Raw genomic sequence first — 23,758 nt, 5'->3', positions numbered from 1 at the left:
ATTAGAGTCGACGTTTTGCCGGTACAAATGGAAACCAAATCATTTACACATACTTGTAGCTTGATTCACAATAGTTCTGGCATCTTTTGCTCATGGTCCCTCAATGTTTCCTTTTTCTGATTGGCTCTGGGGGCTTAGTGTTGTGTTTACGCAGACTAATTTACTGAATTATGTTCCGCTTAGCACTCAGCCTAGTTTGAGGCGACAGAGGCGTAAAGAGAGACACTTTCCGCCCATGGGTTCAGGCTTCAAGGGCTTTTCTTCCCCCTGCTGATGACAATTAAGGTGCATCTCTGGCCTTTTTGACCTCGTTCCAAACCAGGACTGTTTAACGCAAACAGCATCTAGACTCTCCAGAGCCTAGGGCCGTGCGACACGGTAAAAAAAAAATTTCATTCTTTCAGATTTTTTTCAGTTTGACCGATTCTCGTTTTTTTTTACGATTTTTAACTACTCAACTTGAAAATGCAACTACAACCCCTTGCAGAATCTGTGAAAATGTGAATAATTTTAACAAAATAAGAGAGATCATACAAAATGCATGTTATTTTTTATTTAGTACTGTCCTGAGTACAATATTTTACATAAAAGATGTTTATATATAGTCCACAAGACCCTTATTTCCTAATACTGTGTGTGGTTATCTGGATAATCTACGATTTTCTTTGTGATGGTTGTTCATAAGTCCCTTGTTTGTTCTGAACAGTTAAACTGAACACTGTTCTTCAGAAAAATCCTCCAGATCCAATCCTGCAGATTCTTTAGTTTTCCACGCATCTTTTGCATATTTGAACCCTTTCCAGCAGTGACTGTATAATTTTGAGATCCATCTTTTCACACTAAGGGCAACTGAGAGACTCAAACACTATTAAAGAACTATTAAAAAATGGTTCAAACATTCACTGATGCTCCAGAAGGAAATTCAATGTATTAAGAGCTGGGGGGTGAAAACTTTTAAACAAAAAGTTTTTCTTATTTTGTTTAAATATAATTTTTTTCCCATTTAGTACTGCCCTTCGGAAGCAACAGAAGATACTTGCATGTTTCCTGGAAGACAAATTAAGCAAAATATACCTTGATCTTCAAATTCAAAAAGTTTTCACCCTCCCGGCACTTGCATCATGTTTCCTTCTGAAGCATCAGTGAATGTTTGAAACTTTTGTAATAGTTGTATTTGAGTCGTAGATCCTCCACACACAGTATTACGAACCAAGGGTTCCTAAACTTTTGAAGGGGGTTATTCAATAATTTCAGCTATTTTTTGTGTTGTGGACTATATGTAACATCTTTTATGTAAAATACCTTACTAAGGACAGTACTAAATAAAAAAAAAATAACATGCATTTTGTATGATCTCTTTTATTTTGTTAAAATTATTCACATTTTCACAGACTGTGTAAGGGGGTTCCCAAACTTTCCCATGCCACTGCAACGTTCAAGCTAAAAGTAGTTTACTTCCATCTTCTTGCATGTTTTTCCAATTTCACTGCCCACGTCACATCTTTGTCAACACAAAGACGCATTCTGTGCGAATGCCACCTAGCGATATGAACGGTTCACATGCGCCGACATGCGGTTGGATCGTTCGTGTCTGTTTACCTGTCTAATTCAAACGTTTGGTAACATTTCTATTCAAAATCGTGATTCCTCGATTTCTAAAAAAATAAAATCATCGTAGAACCTTCGAAAAAAATTTCCCAGCCTTACCAGAGCTTCGCAGGGACCAAAACGGTTCAACTGAGACACTGTTTGAATAGGAGTGGCATAGGCGAAGTGTTGACTGCGAAGCTATTTCTTGAAGTCAGGTGAAAAGAAAGCGTGCAGTACCTTCTCAAGGCTTCCAAAAATAACCGAGGTGACTCCAACCTGCCAACCAGGCTTTCAGGCCTGGGCTATAATTAATATGACAAGTCTATCCAGAGCAGAATAAATTACCCCGTACGCCTGACCAACGCTTACATGCGAGCAGTTTGGGGAGTTCATTGGAAACACATGTTTTTGGGAAAGACCGCTTTGCGTGTTCGGCGCTCCTGAATACATTTCCGCTCCCATGTGACTGTGTTACGGCTGGCAGAGTTAAATGTAACCGAATGGGTTCAATACTGGCACAGCGGTGGCTCTAACAAGGGAAGCACATTTGTTTGACCGCACCGGACGTCAATCACTCTCGAAGAGCCCCCGGTCGAATCCCGGTGAGCACGTCCCCGCACGGAGACGGTTTGCAATAATGGGTGTACCTGGCAGCGAGCCCTTTGGCCTAAGGAAGGGCCCGCGTTTTGGAGTCTGTTCGAATGGCGTTACGCACGGGGGCGCACGGAAGGGAGAGCGTTCCATGTGCGGGGTCTGTTTCGGCGAGCCGGAGGAATACTAATGAAAGCATTTTTCATAATTTCACACAAACCTACATTCTCTAGGCCTCTGAAACAAGGGGGAGAGGGAGTGGGGAGAGAAATCCATTAAAATGATCTGGAAATGATGCTTTCCAGCCCTGGACTGAGACAATGAGGTATAAATTACTGTGATAAGATCTGGGCAAAGTTCAAATCAAGCGAGATTTTCACATCTGGTCCTGTGCTCTTGTCGTCAAATTAATGGATTCTTCTGAAGCCGTGTGCACCAAGAATGTGATAACTTGTGCTTCCTGTTCTACTGATAACATTCCCAAGGGGAGGGAGAAGGAGGCACAGGGTCTTCTGAAGTGTACACAGCACTGGACAGCAAACCTCACACGCTTTCCTTCTGTGGCTACACAAACACACGCTGACATGCATGCATGTCATAAATCTACTTATATTAAGATTACAGCAAAAAAAAAAAACAGGTACAACAAAAAGAACAGAGAAAAAGCTCGCTCTAAGAAAGCTGTCAAGACCTTTTTGATGCTCTGGAGTCGTATCTCCTGCTTGCCTGGCCTGCCAAAACAGATTGTGAATCAAATGTGCGAGGTGTGCACTTCTGCCTCGCTCGCTCTCTCTGCTGATGACGCCAGCGCACCTCAACTCAGTGAGATTAAGAAAGAATGGACAGATGGAGAAAAACAAGAGAAATGGAGAATGAAAAAGACAGAAAGATGAATTAAAGAACTAGCTCAGTCCAAAAAAAAAAAAAAACAGAGAGACATCGTTTACTCATCCTCATGTTGTTTTTAAACTCGCATGACTTACTTTTCTAAGAGAAATTTTGAATAATCGATAAAATGTGAATACTTCCATGCATGAGGAAACAAAAATAACGACTTTATTTAATTTCTTCTCTTACCTGTCACTATTTTATCGATGTCCTTACTATCTTTCTTGGGGTTGAACGTGTCAGTTGCATTGCTGTCTATGCTATGAATTTCATCAGAAAAATCTTAATTTGTGTTCTGAAGATGAATGAAGGTTTTACAGGTTTGGAACGACGTGATGACAAAATTGTGGATGTTTTGCAGTTGAGTGGAAACTACGATGGAATCCGGCCCAGGCATTTCAGGCGTTCTTGACTGATTGGAAACACACAAGGTGTAAATCACCAGACGTTTATTTCCAGGTGAGGAGAGAGAGAAGCAGAGGCTGCTCACCTCTACGCAGTCACCTGGATACCGTTTCCAGGAAGGCCCGCGGGCCGGGGTTAATCTGCGGCACTAAATGAATAAACAAAGGATGGCTCTGTGGGCCGTGGTGGGCAGGTGAGCTCAGATCATCTTCCCACACTGAAACTCATCTGCACAGGAAATGACCCGCAGCACCTCACCTCCACACCTGGAGAGAGGAGGGGCTGTCCAGGAGAATCTGACCATGTCACATTACCTCACCTCCAGAAGAGGAACTCGCCTCTCACATCTGTCAGCAGCTCCTCAGTCATCCTTCAACAGCAGCTCATTCCACACACACGGAAAGAACACGCCCACTCAATAGGATCAGAATGAGGTCAATATCAGATCAGCCATTCCGAGGCCACTTAATCCATCTATTCTATTATAGAGGTTAAAAAAAAAAAATAATTACATTACTAGCATAAAAAGTGGAAAATATATTAGGGAAATAGAGACAACAAAAAATGATTCCGGCTCTCGTTCCAATTTCAACTTTTTTTTTTATATTTGTAAATGTAAAAAACAAACTTCTTTCATTAATTTACTTGCATACGATACTTCTGATTACCATACTAAGGAGAAGTACAACATAACAGTAAATTATAAACTACATGTGTTTGATGCACTAAAAAGAACTGGTCCATAAGATTGATTAGTTTAGAAATCATTTGGACTTTACTTGGTCATGCTGAATAGTTTTTTTCCATAAGAATTATTAGAACTTGGAAAAATCATTTGTTTTTGGGAATCTGACTACACTGGTCTCGTTGGATGCTTAAAAATCAAAAGTTATTAGTTTGGGAATCATTTAGACTACACTGGTCATTCTGCATGGTTTTGGTACACTAAAAAGAACCAACTTATAAGAATGATTTGTTTAAGAATCAAATTACATCGACCTCAATAGAAGCGACTGATTCACACACACAAACAACTCATTGTGTCATTAGTGTTCAGAAATCATTTAGACTGCACTGGACATGCTGTATGTTTTTTGATTCACTAAAAAGAACCAACTTTTAAGAATCATTTGTTTGTGAATCTAATTACATCAGTCTCAGTGGAAACTACTAATTCACAAATAATAACAACACATAAGAGTTATTAGTTCGGGAATCGTTTAGACAACACTGCTCATGCTATATGGTTTTTGATTTACTAAAAAAAAAAAAATTCATAAAAGCTATTAGTTTGGAAATCATTTAGACAACACTTTTCATGAAAATCATTTGTTTGAGAATCTAATTAAATCTGGGTCAATGGAAGCAACAGATTCCCCTCCAAAATACCCTCATAATTGTTTTTAGTTCGGGAATCATTTAGTCTATACTGGTCATGCTGTACGGTTTTTGATTCATTAAAAATAATCAACTCATAGTCATTTTTTAAAGAATCAATTACATCGGCTCAATGGAAACGACTGATTCACCAAAAAAAAAAAAACTACAGTTTCCACTGATTCACAATAAACAAACAAATAAATAAACAAACAAATCAAAGGAATTATTAGTTTGGGAATCATTTAGTCTACACTGGTCATGCTATATGGTTTTTGATTCACTACAAAGAATCAACTTATAAGAATCATTTGTTCGACAAATCAAATCACATCAGTCTCAATGGAAGCTACCGATTCACAAAAAAAAAAAACAACTCGTAACAGTTATTAGTTTGGGAATCATTTAGACTACACTGGTCATGCTATATGGTTTTTGATTCACTACAAAGAATCAACTTATAAGAATCATTTGTCTGACAAATCAAATCACATCAGTCTCAATGGAAGCTACCGATTCACAAAAAACACAACTCATAACAGTTATTAGTTTGGAAATCATTTAGACTATACTGGTCATGCTGTACGGTTTTTGATTCATTAAAAATAATCAACTCATAGTCATTTTTTAAAGAATCAATTACATTGGGCTCAATGGAAACTACTGATTCACCAAAAACAAAACAAAACAAAAAAAAAAAAAACTAGTTTCCACTGATTCACAATAAACAAACCAATAAATAAACAAACAAATCAAAGGAGTTATTAGTCTGGGAATCATTTAGTCTACACTGGTCATGCTATATGGTTTTTGATTCACTACAAAGAATCAACTTATAAGAATCATTTGCTTGAGCATTGAATTACATCGGTTTCAATGGAAGCGACTGATTAAAAAAATAATAATAATAAATAAAATAAACAATTCCAGTTATTACTGGTCATGCTGTATGGTGTTTGATTCAGTAAAAAGGACAACTTACAAGAATCATTTGTTTGAGAATTGAATCACATCAGTCTCAAGGGAAGTGACTGATTCACAAAAAACAAAACTCGGAAGATTTATTAGTTGAAAAATCATTTAAAAAAAAAAAAAAGACTGGTCATGCTGTATGGTTTTTGATTCACTAAATGGAACCGACTTAGAAGAATCATTTGTTTGAGAATCAGATTACATCAGTCTCAGTGGAAACTACTGATTCACAAAATATAATTAAACAAACAAATAACTTGTAAGAGTTATTAGTTCGGAAATCATTTAGACAACACTGGTCATGCTGTATGGTTTCTGATTCAGTAAAAAGGACAACTTATAAGAATCATTTGTTTGAGAACTGAATTACATCAGCCTCAATGGAAGCGACTGATTCACGAAAAACAAATAAAACACGGAAGAGTTATTAGTTCGGGAATCAATTAGACTTCACTGGTCACGCTGTATGCTTTTTGATTCACTAAGAAGGACAACTTATAAGAATCACTTGATTGAGAATTGAATTACATCGGTCTCAATGGAAGCGACTGATTCACAAAAAACAAATAGAATCATTTAGACTACACTGGTCACGCTGTATGGTTTTTGATCCACTAAATAGAATCATTTGTTCGAGAATCAGATTACACTGGTCTCGCTGGATGCTTTTGATTCACTAAAAAGAACTGACTCATTAGAATAATTTGTTCGGGAATCGGTCTACACTGACTACATACAAAACTAATACTGAACTGTAATGGGTCAATAGAGGTGAAACTTCATAACCGTCCAGTTACCGAAAAGTAACAACTTTGAATGTCTGCCAAGCGAGTATAAAAACATTAACTGTGACACACACTCGCTCACACGACAATCGAAAAGACACAAAACAAATGCAACAGACTTGCTGTCTCCCGGTCGGAGAGCGGCGAGGAAGAGGCGGGGTTTGATGGAATGCTTTCTCATTTTTCATCCTCTATTCATTTTTAACAGCTCTTTCTGCGCGCCGCTCTCCGCTCGCCGTAATGACTCAATGAAGTGGCGTACATCAGGCGCCGACTCTGAGGTGTAAAAAATACCATCGCAGCTGCCCGATCAATACATTATGGAGTGAGAGTGCATGCTGGGGGAAGATAATGCCGCCTCGTGCGGAGACGCTGTCAGACTCCATTAGCGTCTGGAGGGCTGTGCTGGGAGCGGCGGGCATATGTTGAGTCGCTGAGGCCCACACTTCGGCGCAGAGAGCTTTTGTTTCTAGCTTTTAATTGTGGCCCCACCTTGGAGGGGGTCCGTCATTCTGTCACCCCTGTCAGGGCACGCCGGTTCGCTCGGATGTGGCAGGCCGGGACGGCGGGACCGAAACTAAGAGCTGTGCTTTTCTGCGGCTGTCAGGCGGGCACACGCACACACGTAACAACAAAAATACACAGTGGGGAAGATGGAGACAGAACACACTGTGCCTGAAGCAAGTATGTACTTTCACAGACTGAGGCGTCCTAACTGCTGAGAGAGGAATGGGAGGCATTTCAGCAGAATTAGACGAGTATGTGCCAACCTACTAGTGATGTGCAAAACTAGATCGTCAATTGACTAGTCGGTTGGGTGCATGAACGACTATCTGAATAATCTTTAGGAAGCCTGGTTTTGAGGGTACCTTACCCCAATCAGACACGATTCTTATAGGCCAGTTATAGGGAATAAGACGCATTTTAAAAATGTTCATTTTGTGTCAGGATGGTTAAACCGAGCGAGAAACTACACAAAGCCAAAGGCCATCAAAGTACAGATGCACACATAAAAAGGGGTCAATAAAATAAAATAAAATAAAAATAAAATAAAATTAAATAAAATAAAATAAAATTAAATAAAATTAAATTAAATTAAATTAAATTAAATTAAATTAAATTAAATTAAATTAAATTAAAATTAAAATTAAAATTAAAATTAAAAAATAAAATAAAAATTAAATTAAATTAAATTAAATTAAAAAAAAAAAAAATAAAATAAAATAAAATAAAAATAAAATAAAACAAAAATAAATTAAAATTAAAATTAAATAAAATTAAAATTAAATAAAACTTTATTAATGATATATAAATTAAATAAGATTAAGTTGGTCTACATAATAATACTATATACTTACTAAACAAACCACTCAAAACTATAAGTTTTGTTAATACTCAAAACTAAGTTTTGTTAATATGTGTGAATTTAGGAAATATCTACATAAAATGGATATTCATTGTTTTTTTTTAATCTATAATAAAATAATAAAAAGAAATATGTTTGTCTACATAAACTAAATACACAAGAACAACATACCTTTATAGTGAACATATCTTATAAATATAAATTAAATGAAATTAATTTTGTCTAAATAATAATACTACATAAATACTAAAAAAAAAAAAAAAAAAAACACTGAACTAAAACCAATTTTTTTATTAATGCAAGTGACTTTAGGCAACATCATAAATTTACTAAAAAATAAAGAATATTCATTGATTTTTTTTTTTATTTCTAGAATAGAACAGAATAACATTAAATATATATGATTATATAAACTAAAACAACATACATTTATAGTAAACATACCCTTTTTGCAGAAAAAGTGCATTAGAAGTGAATTACAAGTGAATTTAGGCAACATTATAAATTTACAAAATGGATAATGGATATTAATAAATTTAATCTTTAATCTTTAGAATAGAATAAAATACAACTTTGTCTATATAAACTAAAACAACATACTTTATAGTGAAAATATCTTTATTAATGAAATAAAAATTAAATTAATTTTGTCTAAATAATAATACTACATAAATGCTAAAAATACCCACTGAACACTAAAACCATTTTTTAACAATATAAGTGAACTTAGACAAAATTACAAATGTACAAAATAAAAACAGGATATTCATTGTTTTTTTTTTTTATCTCTAAAATAAAATAAAATAAAATAAAATAAAATAATTTGTTTATATAAACTAAATAAACTAAAACAACATACCTTTATAGTGAAAATATTTATATTATATATTTATATTTTTATTAATACAAGTGATTTTAGGCAACAAACTTACAATTATTTTGCACAATTTTATTGTAAATGTACAAAAAAAAAATATTCATTGTTTTTTAATCTCTAGAATAGAATAGAATATATTTTAAAATATACCTTTATTAATGAAATATACGTTAAATAAAAATAATTTTGTTTAAATAATAATACTACATGAATTAATAAAACACTGAAAACTAAAACAGATTTTTATTAATAAAAGTACATTTAGTCAAAATTATAAATGTACAAAATTAAAAAATGAATATTCATAGTTTTTTAATCTCTAGCATAGAGTATAATAAAACCTTTGTCTATATAAAACAACATATTCATAGTTAACATGTCTTTACTATAGTGTACAGTATAAAAATGTTTTTTCTAGATTGTTCAGGATTTTCTAAAGATTATTTGCTAAGTAAGTGTTTATAAAATGAACTTAAAATAAGCATTATATGATAGCAGTTTATGTACATTTAATATCCCTTATCTGCTAATAATATCTAATATTGGCTGATATGGATGAATAATAAATGATAATAATAATAATAATAATAATAAACTCACACTGGCTGATGACTGATACTGTACAGAAATTCTGCACATTCTTAATTTAAAATTGCAACTTTTCCAACAGCACACTGTCTAACAGCAAAGCACAACACTGTAGCTAAAGCAACTATATATAAAATTTAGAAAAATGAATGGTCAACTAGTCATTTGTGACCAAATCCTTAGAATCGACATCCTGCTGAGAGCCGGCAGTCACATACTGTAAGACTAAGATACTGAGGTCAAGGTGAGAAGGCTCTACAACTCGCCCACTGCTGTTTGCCATCATAGCTGCAAGGATCTTAATGGCACATGGAGTGCCAACGCCTGCACATGTCCTTCCTGTCACCTCATCGCACTCCAACATCCAACCCCACTCGACCAGATGTGCACAATTACGCCCCAAAACACTCACACAAGCCCACCTACGACAACCCGGCTCCTCCAACGGCCACGGACTGAGTGTTCGAGCTAACACAAAGGGGTTGGAAAGTCTCCAAAACACTGACCCCAAATCATAACTTCACAACAGAATTGCTTACGACAGTACGGATGATGAGAAGGGCTTCATATGTTGATGGTACGAGTGTGTTGGAGTGGCTTGCAGCGCTGCAGAGGTAAAAGCTTTGAGCGAGTACACAGCAGATGCCTGACACATTGCTGTCCATTCAGTCGCTTTAAAGAGCAGCTGCTCTCGCCCCTGGCACTACAAACACACACTTTCTGTCTCTCTCTCTCTCTCTCTCACACACACACAGCGCTGACTTGGGTTCACACATACTGTATCGAGGTGCTCTGAGTTTCGTTATCATGTTGCTATGCGGTTGCTAGGATGTTCTGGTTGGCTGCTAACTGACCCATCATATCAACACACTACTGCTAAACAACTCTATTATACACAGATACAAAAAAATAGCACAAAAAACAGCAAAGTGTATTTTCAGACTGTCCTGTTCATTGGTTTTATTTTACGGTCTACTAAAATAACTCACCATGTGCTCAAATCATTTTGTTCTCTCCTCACGGCCAAAAAAGGACTTCAGCAAGACAAGAATGCTGCATGGACACCAAAAGTGCTGAATGATTTACCTTCATTTTAAGGAAAAAGAGTTAAAAAGAGCGATAGAGACTTTCACCTTCTTTCTTGGCTCAGTATAAAGAATATAATAGTGACATGCAGAGCTGCATGGATAGTGGGAGAGTGTAGTCATATTAGTAACTGGACATAATGTCACACTCCGTTTTGTTTTTAAAAAATAATGCAGTGCAAATTCCAAATAATAAACTTAAATAATATTTATTTTTATTGATTATTATTTTTACAATAGTGGATTGATTATTTTTGTTGATATTTTACTTTTATTTGCACCAATATCCGATTGTTATTTTATATGCAATTTTATTTTGTATCAATTTTATTTTATTTTATAAAAGAAATATGAAATCTTACATTGTTACATTTCATAAATACCACTTTATATACAAATAAAATACACACATATTTACAAATAATATTTTTAAAATAAAATATTAAATATATAATACAATAAAATACAACATATGCCATTTTATATTTTCAAAGAACTATAAATTTCTTACATTATTGTATTTCATAAATAATGCAGCACAAATTCCAAATATTAAACTTAAAACAATATTTATTTGTATGATCGTACAAATAATTGTTGTTTTGTTGATATTGATATTTGTTGCAATATCCAATTGCTATTTTATATGCTATTTTATTATTTTTTTTAAAAAATAGAAATAATTTTCTTACATTATTATATTTCATAAATAACACTTATTTTATATACAACAAAATACACATATATTTACAAATAATATTAAAATAAAATAAAATAAAATAGTAGGAGAGTGAAGTCATTTTAGTAACTGGATATAATGTCACACTCTAAGGCTTTTGATTTTTAATAAATAATGCAGCACAAATTCCAAATAATAAACTTAAAAAGTTTTATTTTTATTGATTATTATTGGTATGATTGTACAAAAATGTGTTTTATATTGACAATTTATTTTGCTAGTAATATTTGCTGCAAAATTTGATTGTTATTTTATACGCAATTTTATTTTATTTTAATCAAAGAATTATAAAGAATTTTCTTACAATTATTGTATTTCATAAATAACACTTCATATGCAACAAAACACACATATATTTACACATAAAGCAAAATAAAATAAAACAAAACACAAAACAAAACAAAACACAAAACACAAACCAAACCAAACCAAAAAAAAAAAAAAATTAAAATAAAATAAAAACCTTGCACCTTTCTTATGGTCACTTGATGTTTCTAATATATGCTGTGGTATCCAATTGTCATTTTATATGCAATTTTATTTTATATGCCATTAAATTTTCAAAGAAATATAAATAATTTTCTGACATTATTGTATTGCACAAATAACACTTACTTTATATACAAAAAAAAAACAAAAAAAACCCCACATATTTACCAAAAAATAAACAATAAAATAAAATAAAACTTTAAATTTTTTTTTTTTCTTAGTAGTATTTATTGTATAATTACAATAAATTCTAAAATAAAATAATTACATAAAAATCATACTGCCACCTTGTTTCTTGTTTATCATATGCAATACAATCAAGCCAATAAAATACTTGGGAAAAAAAAAAATTCAATTCACACATGGGGTAAAAAAAAAGGAAAGCAGAAAGAGAAAGAAGGAGAGAAACAAGAGGGAAAGAGATGTCAGCGTGCGATAAGGCCGTTGGGCCTGTGATTCTCAGACAGTAGGTTGATGATAAGAATGGCATCTTTCACAGTGAGATCAGCCAATCTGGCCAGGCGTCCGCGGCAGCTTCTGTATTGTGGCGGGGACTTCCAGGTCAGGGGCAGAAGAATGGAGTCAGTGAGTGTGGCAGAGAGGGGGCCCGGGGCAGGTGGCGAGTCGCTATTGAAAGAGACAGGCTAGGGCGGCAGGGAGAGCGCTGGGTCACGGGAACGGCTCCCCGATCTATAGGCGGCTCAAAAACACCTCTCATTGTTCGAGGAGATCATGTGGCACGGGCTCCTCCTCGAGCGCGTCAGGATCCTTCTAGCTTGAATGTGCGCAGTATCTCCGACAACAAGCCACCTTTATGCCCATCCAGGTAATTACAGAGCACGGGTGAGGATCCATTACTGCTGGACGCAGGTAGAGTCCAGGTGCCCGGTCTCTGAGCGCTCAGCCATGCTGGGAGAGGAAACCAGGGGAGCGATCAGGCCTGTCCCACTGGCCTGAAGGCATAACCAGCACAGAGGAGCACACTATACTACACTAAAACACAGAGATGGCTTTGTCTTGCCATTCGCACACACACATACACTCTGCACCTGAGTTGAGGGCTGTGTGAGGGCGGCAGATAAAACACACGGGACACACTCTGCCGGTGATAAGTATCGGTGAGAGGAGTTTTACAGTCGCAATGTGATAACAGTAATCAGCAATGAACACCGCCATGACCGCACTAATGTAGATTCAAGTCAATATTTGGTACTTACGATACAACCCAATACAATTAAATAACGTGAAAAAAATGTAAAGTTTCCCCCTTTCCTTAAATTTTTGTAAATAAAATCACAGTTTCAATCGCACCCTGAGAGCACCGAAATGTGAAGTCCAACTGTATGTAGTTAATAATATTTTACAAATATTAGGAATATTTTACAAATTTGTTGTGGAGTAAAAGAAAAGCCTTTGGGCATTTGAAATAAATAAATAAATAAATAAATAAATAAATAACTTTTCCCCCCAAGTGTCATATTTACTATGTGTTTTTAGTACTTTAGTTTTTAATTAACTTGATGTAAATATTTCATTTATTTTTCTATATCTGAGATATTGAGATGTTTTTATTAAAATATTTAATTTTAATCAGCTTAATCATTTTATTTTATTTTCTATTCTACTTTCTTCTGTGTTCTCTGAAAACAGACTGTTTGGTCATCTGAGATAAAATCTTTTATTGTGTGTTTTTTATATCTATATCTATATCTATCTATCTATCTATCTATCTATGTTTTTTTTTTTTTTTTTTTTTTTTTTTTTTTTTTTAAATTAATTAATATTAATAAAGTTGATTATTTTCTTCTGTGTTCCAGAGGGGGTAAAATACTTTTTAGGCATCTAAGATAAAATCTTTTACTTCAACGCATGTATTTATTTTTTGTATTATTTATTAATTATTTAATTTGATTTAAATAATTTGATTTATTTATTTTTAACTTGTATTTTGGAGGGAAAAAGAACCCTCTAAAATACATGCATAATGGTGACTTTATTTTAATAAACTTGTTTTAATAACTGTATTTTATTAAATTTTCTATTCGATTTTCTTCTGTGTTCTATGGAAAAAATACTCTTTGGGCATCTGACATAAAAATCTTTCACTATTTTTATTTTTTTAATAAGATTGATTTAATTATTTTATTATTTTATTGAATTTTCTATTCTATTTTCTTCTGTGTTCTATGATTAAAAAAAAAACTCTTTGGGAATCTGAGATAAATTAATTAATTAATTTGTTAGTTCGTTTGTTTGTAATTAATTATTTAATTCTTTATTTAAGTGATTTATTTATTTATTTAATTTAGTTTTACTTACTTCTGTATTCCAGAATGGGAAAAGGCTCTTTGGGCAACTAAGATAAAATCTTTAATTTTTATTTAAATTATATATATGAGAATGAGAAAAGGCTCTTTGGGCAACTGAGATAAAATATACAATTTTTATTTGTTACTGACCAACTAGGAAGTAGGTCCAATTATTTGTACTCGTATTCGGCACTTTAAATCCATACCCCACCAAAACAACAACATACACTCGAAAAGATGAGCGCAAACAAAAACACACATCATCACCCCTGACACAACGCAGGACACACTTGCAGCTATCAGTCAAGCTTCTTCCAGAACGTGATAGCAAACTCACAACACACCAGCATCTTTCGTGCACTGTCGCCCGCTCATCTCCCGATCTCCGACAGGCCCCTGCCACCCCGGGGCGCCACACACATAACAACCGGGCCAGGAAGGAAAAGTGCTCTCGCCGAACAAATGACGGGGTGTTTCTGCTACTGAGTCATAACAAAATATAATCAAAAGAGACTTGTGTTCCTGCTCGCTTTATGCCTCAAATAGATAAAGCGCCTACTGTCTTCTCTCGCACAATACGCTGTGTAGTCTAGCGGGGCCGGGTGACGCTCCGGGGACCAGATAGGAGTATCGATAATGCTGGCTGCATGTCCGATTGATTTTGGGAAGCTGAGACAGTGGCTGTGTGATTCTTTTTTCTCCTGATACGCCGTGTCAAGCAGACGGGCGCTGCTTATGATGGGTTTAGTGTCAGCGCACACATCCGGCAGAAACGGCCGCATGGAGCCAGCTCCCTCAGGGGTGGCATATAACACAAAGGACGCCACATAAACACACACACGGCGCAGTAACATTAATACGTAACAGCCAGGAGGCTCTGATATCTTCATGTGATCTTTCTGAAGCACTTACTTTACCATGTAAAGACCACAAGTCTGTGAAAAAACCTAGTGGGCTGCTTTAGGCATACACAGCACATTCAAGAATTTTGGGCAAAAATATAATTATTATTTTGAAAGTATTTTTTATTCATACCTTTCGGTATCTAATGAATTAAAACTTTTTATTTAAATCAACATTTGCCCACAGTGAGGACCGTCGCAATGCGTTCTGGGATTGACTTCTCCATAAAGGATGCACATAATGCTGACTTTGAATGTGTCTAGAACAAGGTATAAATATGTTTTTTTTTTTTTTTTTAATTACTTATTTTAAATATTTTATTATATAGAATTAATTTTATAATTAAATGAAACATATAAACACTAAATTTTATTATAAAAAACTTGTTTAATTTTAATAAACTTGATTTAATCATTTTATTAATTTATTTATTTTTCCCATTCTATTTTCTTCTGTGTACAAAATGAAAAAAATAATCTTTTATTGTTTTTTTTTTATTGGTTTAATTTTAATAAATTTGGTTTAATCATTTTATTATTTTACTGATTCTATTTTCTTATGTGTTCTGTGAAAAAAGACTAAATGAAAAAAGGATAAAATAAACTGAAAAAACTTCAAATTAATTTTATAATTAAATGAAATGTATATTACACTTAATTGTATTATAAACAATCTTGTACTATGGTTTTTCTTTTTAAATGATTTAATTTTAATAAACTTGATTTAAAAATATGGATATTTTATGGATTTTTCCACATTCTGTTTTCTTCTGTGTACTATGAAATAAGACAAAATTAAAAAAGATTTACAGAATCGATTTGATAATTAAATGAAATGTATAAACAATATTATAGAAAAATATTTTACTGTTTTTTTTAAATGATTTAATTTTAATAAACTTGATTTAATCATTTTATTATTTTATTGATTTTTCTATTCTATTGTCATTTGTGTTCTTTAAAAAAAAGTCAAAATTAAAAAAAGAAAAACTTTACTACATTTATGTTTATTTTTAAATGATTTAATTTTAATAAACCTGATTTAAAAAAAATATATATTTTATTGATTTTTCTATTCTATTGTCATTTGTGTTCTTTAAAAAAAAGTCAAAATTAAAAAAAGAAAAACTTTACTACATTTACGTTTATTTTTAAACGATTTGATTTTAATAAACCTGATTTTAAAAAATATATTTTATTGATTTTTCTATTCTATTTTCTTCTGTGTTCTTTGAAAAAAAGACAAAATGAAAAAAAGAAAAACTTTGACTATGTTTATTTCTATTTTTAAATGATTTAATTTTAATAAACGTATTTGATCATTTTATTATTTTATTGAATTTCCTATTCTATTTTCTTCTGTGTTCTGGGGGGAAAAACAAAATGAAAAAAGGAATGTAAAATGAATGCTGACTTTTTTAAATTTCCTAATTTAAAATATCTTATTTTATAGAATTTATTTTATAATTAAAATGCATAAACACTAAATTTTACAATTAAATATTTCATAATATATAATAATAGTTTTAATGCATTTATTTTTATTTTATTCTACAAATTTGTCAAAACACCAAGCTCTGGAGAAAAACAAATTTACTCACTCATTTATTTTAAATACAATATATCATTATTACTATTATTATTTTATTTGAAATAAAAATGCTAAAAATACACTATAAAAATACATTTCATTATGAAAAGGAAAATGTACATATTATATGGGCATCATGTGCTATGGAAAGATGTAAAAACTGAAATTGAAAAAAAACTGACATGTTGTCAATTTGGTTCTTTAGAGACGTTCTAATAACAAAAATTAAATAAATATTTTAATGCATTGCATTATATTTTATTCCACAAATCTGTCAACAAATGAAGTTCTGGAGAAAACACCTTTTAGTTAGTTGGTTCGTTTATACATTTTAAATACATAAAGAAAATATATAAAATATAAACAAATTAAAATATTCAATATAAAAATTAAAATGTATAAAATATATAATAAAATGTATAAAATACACACTCTAATTTATTATAAATACAAAGTAAAAATATAAAAAAAAAAATTATACAATTAAAATAACTATTTAATTATTAATTATTTTGTTTTATTTTACATTTTTGTCAACACATTAAGTTGACAAAGTTAAAAAAAATCTTTGGGGCATTTGAGACAACCACATACATAAATGCTTACCTTAAGGCAATTATGTTGCCTTAAATATGCCTACCTATTGTCTACATGGGCTCACTCGGTACTAGAACAAAACGAACATCAATGCAAGTAGAAATAAAACTGGGCAAATGGGTGAGAAAGTCTAAAACCGGGACTAAACAGAAAACAAGACACTCCAGGACAGCCTGGACTAGAAAGAAACATCGCGGTAGAGGAGGTGCGTCTGAGCTCGGCGGGATAAACAGGGCTGTGCGGTCTTTTGAAGGCACAAAGACAAAGCGATGAGCACTGATAAGAGGAGGCGCCACACTGCTTGAAGCCCTGAGAGCTGAGCAATCACACACAGACTGATAAGCATCGGCCCATAAAGAAGACTCCGCCAGCTCTCCTCCAGACGAGCCGGAGAAGAGAGAAAGAAAGCGAGGGAGGGCAGAGCTGTGTGATAAAGATGGTTACTTTCTTTCTTTCAGAGGTGAGGGTTTAAAGGAGGGGCGACGTGAGATGATGACGAGACAGTTTTCTTGACAGGAAGCCACTAGATGCAAAGGAACAGCAGGTACGTTTGAAGACACCGTGGAGAGTCAGTGCAATCTCAAAGATGAAAACTCCTGACAGTGCCATGCAGCTAATATGTGTCTACAGGCCAAGCACTAAACATCACAACAGTCAACACGGCCTACCTTCTACTGACAAACCGCATTTTAGCTTCGCGAATGCGGTGCTTTGATTTCAATGAAACATGAAAGACTCTGCCGTACACATGTACTGTATGTGTGAGCATACGCAGCAAAATATCACTTTACGACTGAAAAAGAGCAAACAATGCAGTGCACTTTGAGTCTTTGAAATTGATTTGCTCTCTTGTCTTGTTTAGACTGTACATCTACATACACAGAGGCTCAAAATGGATAGAAAGCTTTTAAAAGTACAAGCCTGACCAGATCTTTGTTGATTGGATTATCTTAACATGGAAAAAAGGAATCAAAATCCCTTTAAACAACATCCGTCTAATCTAACGCAAAGGTCACAATACGCCTATTTATCAAACGTAGACTGCTGATAGTTGCTGACTGGTTTTAGTGTAAGTTTAAAGGCATAAAGTGTTCAAATGCTCAAAGAAAGTCATGCAAGAGAGGTTGTTTGTAATCCAAACGCTTTAGATCCTGTGGAAAAAGCCAGCGGTCTTACCTGAGCCGGTATCTATGACTGTAGATTGGCCTCTTCGGTCGGCCACCAGGCGAGAGGATCCAGGCATGCTGACGGGTTCTGAACGCACCGGCTGGATCCTGCAAGATGAGGACAAGAGATATCCAAAAATTGTGAATTAGACTCCTACACATCACAAATGATGACAGTTAGCAATGTGAAGTGTGAATTAAACGATAAATCCACTTCCAGAACAAAAAAATTAAAGGATAATTTACTCACCCCCTTGTCATCCAAGATGTTTATGTCTTTCTTTCTTCAGTCGACTTAGAAATTATGTTTCGAGGAAAACATTTCTAAATTTTTCTACATATAGTGGACGTTAATGGTGCCCCCAAGTTTGAACTTCCAAAATGCAGTTTAAATGCAGCTTCAAATGGCTCTAAACGATCACAGCCGAGACAAAAGGGTCTTATCGAGCAAAACAATCGGTCATTTTCTAATCAAATTGACAATGTATATACTTTTTAACCTCAAACGCTCGTCTTGTCTAAGTCTGCGTGAACTCTGTTTTTTTCTGGTTCAATGCGGTTACAAATACAGTTAGGGTATGTCGAAAAACTCCCATCTCGTTTTATTTCCCAACATCAAAATCGTCCTACATCGTTGCAGAAGTACCGACCCAGTGTTTACAAAGTGAACATGCAGAGAAGACCAAACACCCTTTACAAAAAAAAAAAAAAATAAATAAAAAAATAAAGGTAAAACAGCGATGTAGGGCGATTTTGACATTGAAGAAGAAAGCGATACGGGAGTTTTTCGAAATACCCTAACTGTATTGACCAGGATTATACAGACTACGCATGCACATCGCAGAGATGAGACAAAATGAGCGTTTGAGGTTAAAAAGCCATATGAAGCTGCACTGAAACTGCATTTCGGAAGTTCAAACTTGGGGGCATCATAGAAGTCCATTATACGGAGAAAAAAATTGGGAATGTTTTCCTCAGAAAACATAATTTCTTATCAACTTAAGAAAGAAAGACATTAACATCTTGGATGACAAGGGGGTGAGTACATTATCTGAACATTTTTTGTTCTGGAAGTGAACTCCTTTAATGATTCTATGACATTGTTGTATGCAGAATAGGGCTGGATTTAAAAAAAAAAAAAACTGATTTATTTTGGTAAAATAATGAACATTTTGCAGATTCTGCAAGATGTGTGTAAACTTTTGACTTCAACTGTATCAATATTTGCTGTAAAAAAATAACAAAATAAGGAAATTATAGAGAGATAAAATGATAGAGCAGGCAGAAAGACAGACAGACAGAGACAAATGATAAAACCAGTGATAGACAGACAGAGAGATAGCAGTGTTGGTACTGTGTAAGTGTTGGTTAGAGTTGGTCAATATGTGTATTTAGTGAATTTCTGTGGTTAGTAACATGAGTCTATCCTGTCACATTGTGAATTGGGTGTTGATGATGGCAGCTGGTAATGTGAGCAGCATTGTGTGTGAATGTGTGTTTAGTGTTGGCACCTGAGGCTGTGCAGGTCCAGGTCGTCCGTGTCGAAATCAAGAAGAGGCTGCTGGGTGTCGCTGGGCCCCTGTGACTGTAGTACAGAGGAGCTGGATGAGATAACCGTGGTCTGACCCGACGGATGGATGGTCTTGAACTGAAACTGAGGCCCCATCCAGAGTCTCCTGTGAGGGCCTGTGTGGGTCACAATCTCCACCTGTAAAGTAAAAAAAAAAAAAATTAATAACTTGAGGAAAGTGAAATATTAATATTAAGGAGAATCAAACACGACTTTATTCTATGCAGCAAGATTTAGTATTTTTATTATTATTATTATTATTATTATTATTTCTTTTTCTTTTATTATTATTTTTCTTCACTCATACAGTTACATCAACAGTTACAATTAACTGTTATTAAAAGAAATGTTTTCGATATATAGATATATAGATAGATAGATAGACAGATAGATAGACAGATAGACAGATAGATATTCCTAAAGTATATATTCAATATTATACATGTTTCAAATTTTTTTTTATTATTAAAATTATTATTATTATTATTATTATTATTATTATTATTATAGCATACGTATTTTATACTATTACTAGGGTTCCATGTATAGGTATATGTAGCATTTGAAGAAAATAATAATAATAATAATAATAATAATAATAATTTTTTTCCCTAATATATAATATATTACCCGAATTCTTAAATTTTGTATGACTGTTACAAAAGAAAATAATAATAATTTTACTAAGTATATATATTCATATTATTTGTACCTCACTTTTTTTTTCATAAAACATTATTATTATTATTTTGATTATTACTACACTACAATTTTTTTTTTTTATTCTTACTAATTTGATTATTATTATTATTATTATTATTATTATTATTATTATTATTATTATTTTTATTTTAATAGTCGTACTAATACTAATTAGTAACACTAACTAATTTAATAGTCAAATTTAGGAATGCAGATAATATTTGATATTTTAAGAAAAACAATATTTATTATTATTATTATTATTATTATATAAATATTATTTTGTATCATCACTGGGGTCTATGTACATGTATATGTAGCATTCAAATAATAATTTTTCCTTAAAACAAAGTATTATTTGCATTGCTAAAATTCCAAATGACTATTAAAAACAATAATAATAATAATAATAATAATAATTATTATTATTATTATTATTATTTTCCTAAAGTATATATTCATATTATTAGTATTTCACTTTTTTTATTATTATTAATATTGTTATATTATATTAATATAAAAACAATTAAGATTATTACTGGGGGTTCATGTACAGGTATATGTAACATTTAAATAATAATAATAATAATAATAATAATAATAATTTTTAATAATTTTTCTTAAAATATACAATAATATCTGCATTCCAAAATTTCTTATGACTAGCAAAAATATTAAATGATTAAAAAAAGAAAAAAAAAATCATCTCCACTGCACTTGTTTCTTATCACTTAGCACATCTTCAAAATTACAAAACTTAAAAAAAAAAGATAAAAAAAGATAAAAACAATATACATATGGAGTCTTAAAGTGGGGATGTTGTGAAACCAACAGTTCCAATATGAACAAAGAAAAACACACTGTGTGGGCGAGTGTCTGTTTTTGACCAGCAGTGTCAAATCTGGCGAAGAAGGGGGTCAGACAGACGCCACTCTTCCTTCCCAGTGGACTGAATTAACATGGCACAGAAAGACACTAACATCATAAAGCAAGAGAGAGGGAGGAGTGGAGGAGAAGACCGTCCATCCAGCCAGCATCCCTCTCTCCTCTTCACTTCTCCATCTTTTCTGAAAGAGCACGACGTGGGGTCAATTCTTCTGTCCTCTTCCTGTCACATCTGTGTAAATGAGGCCATCGGTATGTCTGTGTTTTTTCCTCTGTAGTTAACACCAACGGTGTCACACAGCCCTGAGAGAAACAGATGCGGCACTGGCTTTTTTCTGCTTTTGTGGGGGCCATGGCCAGATGTTGCCCCCCTCCGCACTCTCTCCGCACTTCGCCTTGAGCCCGCCATATTGCGGCCGCCTCACACTGACAGCGCTTATTACACACAGCCTGCTGCCACAGCCCTCACAGACGACTGGGCTTTTTATGCTATGTTGCCATAACACATAACAGACAAGCAGACTAATTGCAATCACATATAAAGCAGATAAATAGAGCCATCAACAGGGTTTAGGCCATGTTTAGCCAATAGCTGTCGCTGCAAGTGTTAATGGTGTCATTAGGCAGGCGGGATGTGATGGGGGAATGTACGCTGTCGCTAATGCTGCTGCATTAACAACCTTAAGGTTTAAGAGCTTTGGCTGGGGCCGGTCAGGCCACACAAAAACTGCCACACACATGCTGGACATGCTGCGTCTGCATAACCAAGAGTATTAGACCATAAAGTCTGAGAACACGTTGTAAATCTGGGATTCAGAACCTAACTTAAAATGGGAAATCAATAATAATTTTGAAGTTTTGAAAAAAATATCGGTAAGACTTTACAATATGGTGTCATTTGTTAACATTAGTTAATGTATTAACTAACATGAATGAACAATACATTTATTACACTGTTTATTAAACTTTGTTAATGTTAGTTTATAAAAATACAGTCAGTCATTGTTTGTTGATGTTAGTTCACAGCATTAACTAATGTTAACAAACACAACGTGATTTTAATAATGCATTAGTAAATGCTAAAATTAACATTAACTAATAACATATGCTGTAGAAGTATTGTTCATTCTTAGTTTGTGTTAACTAATGTTAACTAATGAACCTTATTGGAAAGTGTTACAGAAATATTTCATATTCTGACTACTTCTGCACTCCAGTGCTGTTGTTGTTAAGCAGAATAATTTCAGGATGTAAAATAAGAAATATTTAATCTTCTAACTACTTCTGCACTTGAGTGCTGTTGTTGCTAAGCAGAATAACACAGAATACTAAAATTTACATTATTTTTTCCAACTTTTTAATAAAATAATTATGCTAATAATACAATATAGCTGTATTGTGTAAAATATATGTGTGTGTATGTATGTATGTGTAATAAATGGAATAATGTGGAATAAATAAATGTTGAATGTTGTTATTGTTATATTCATATATAATATCATATATATATTTAATATTCTGATTACTTCTATCAGCACTCGATATTCACACTTGAATATACATTATTTTTAAACTTAAAACTTAAAATGATTATGCTGATAAAACCATTTTTTATTTAAAATAAGTGTATTAACTAGCAAACAAGAACAATTATTACTACTGTTCATAGATTTGGTACATGTTGAAATAAATAAATAAATATTGTTATTGTTAAACATCATCAACAAAATTTTTAATGAAAAAATTCATAGTGTAAAATAACTAAGAAATATTTAATATTCTGACTACTTCGGTACTACTCGTTATTACAATCAAAACCTTTTATTAAAATGATTTATTGAAATGATTAATAAATAAATAAATATTGTTGACATTGTTAAATTAAAACTATTTTGAGTTTTCGAAAAAATTTGAAATGAAACATTTCTGATAACATTCTGATAACACTAATAACTTTTTTTATTTAAAATAAGCGGATTAAATGGAAAACAAGAACCATTTTACTAGTGTTCTTAGATTTAGTGCATGTTGAAATAAATAAATAAATATTGATGACACTGTTAAATTAAAACTATTTTGAGTTTTTGAAAAACTTAAAATGAAAAATTTCACAGTGTGAAATAAGATTGTTGTCATTGTTAAAATAAAACTGTTAAACCGCTGATAGAGCAAACAAGAATAATTTTGACTAGTGTTCTTAGATTTACAGTAGTACATGATGAAATAAATAAATTAAGACTATTAAAATATATTTATTGAAATATATATGAAAAAAACTAATAAA

At 32.8% G+C, this 23,758-nt stretch overlaps 1 protein-coding gene across 3 annotated transcripts in view; it reads right to left on the bottom strand.

Annotated features, from left to right (window-relative positions):
• Positions 1 to 23,758, bottom strand: part of bcas3 (BCAS3 microtubule associated cell migration factor) — a 324,375-nt gene that overhangs the window by 174,943 nt on the left and 125,674 nt on the right. For all 3 annotated transcript variants that reach the window (XM_051129928.1, XM_051129927.1, XM_051129929.1), the window contains exons 21-22: positions 19,829 to 20,025; positions 18,328 to 18,425 (exon numbers count right to left, since the gene is read on the bottom strand). In XM_051129928.1, coding sequence (XP_050985885.1) covers positions 18,328 to 18,425; positions 19,829 to 20,025 — 295 coding nt within the window. The remainder of the gene's footprint in view (positions 1 to 18,327; positions 18,426 to 19,828; positions 20,026 to 23,758) is intronic.

Source organism: Labeo rohita, chromosome 15, assembly GCF_022985175.1.
Source record: "Labeo rohita strain BAU-BD-2019 chromosome 15, IGBB_LRoh.1.0, whole genome shotgun sequence".
In the NCBI taxonomy this organism is placed as follows: domain Eukaryota; kingdom Metazoa; phylum Chordata; class Actinopteri; order Cypriniformes; family Cyprinidae; genus Labeo; species Labeo rohita.
The sequence above is the reverse complement of the archived record's forward strand: the minus strand, read 5'-3'. Positions and strand labels throughout refer to the sequence as shown.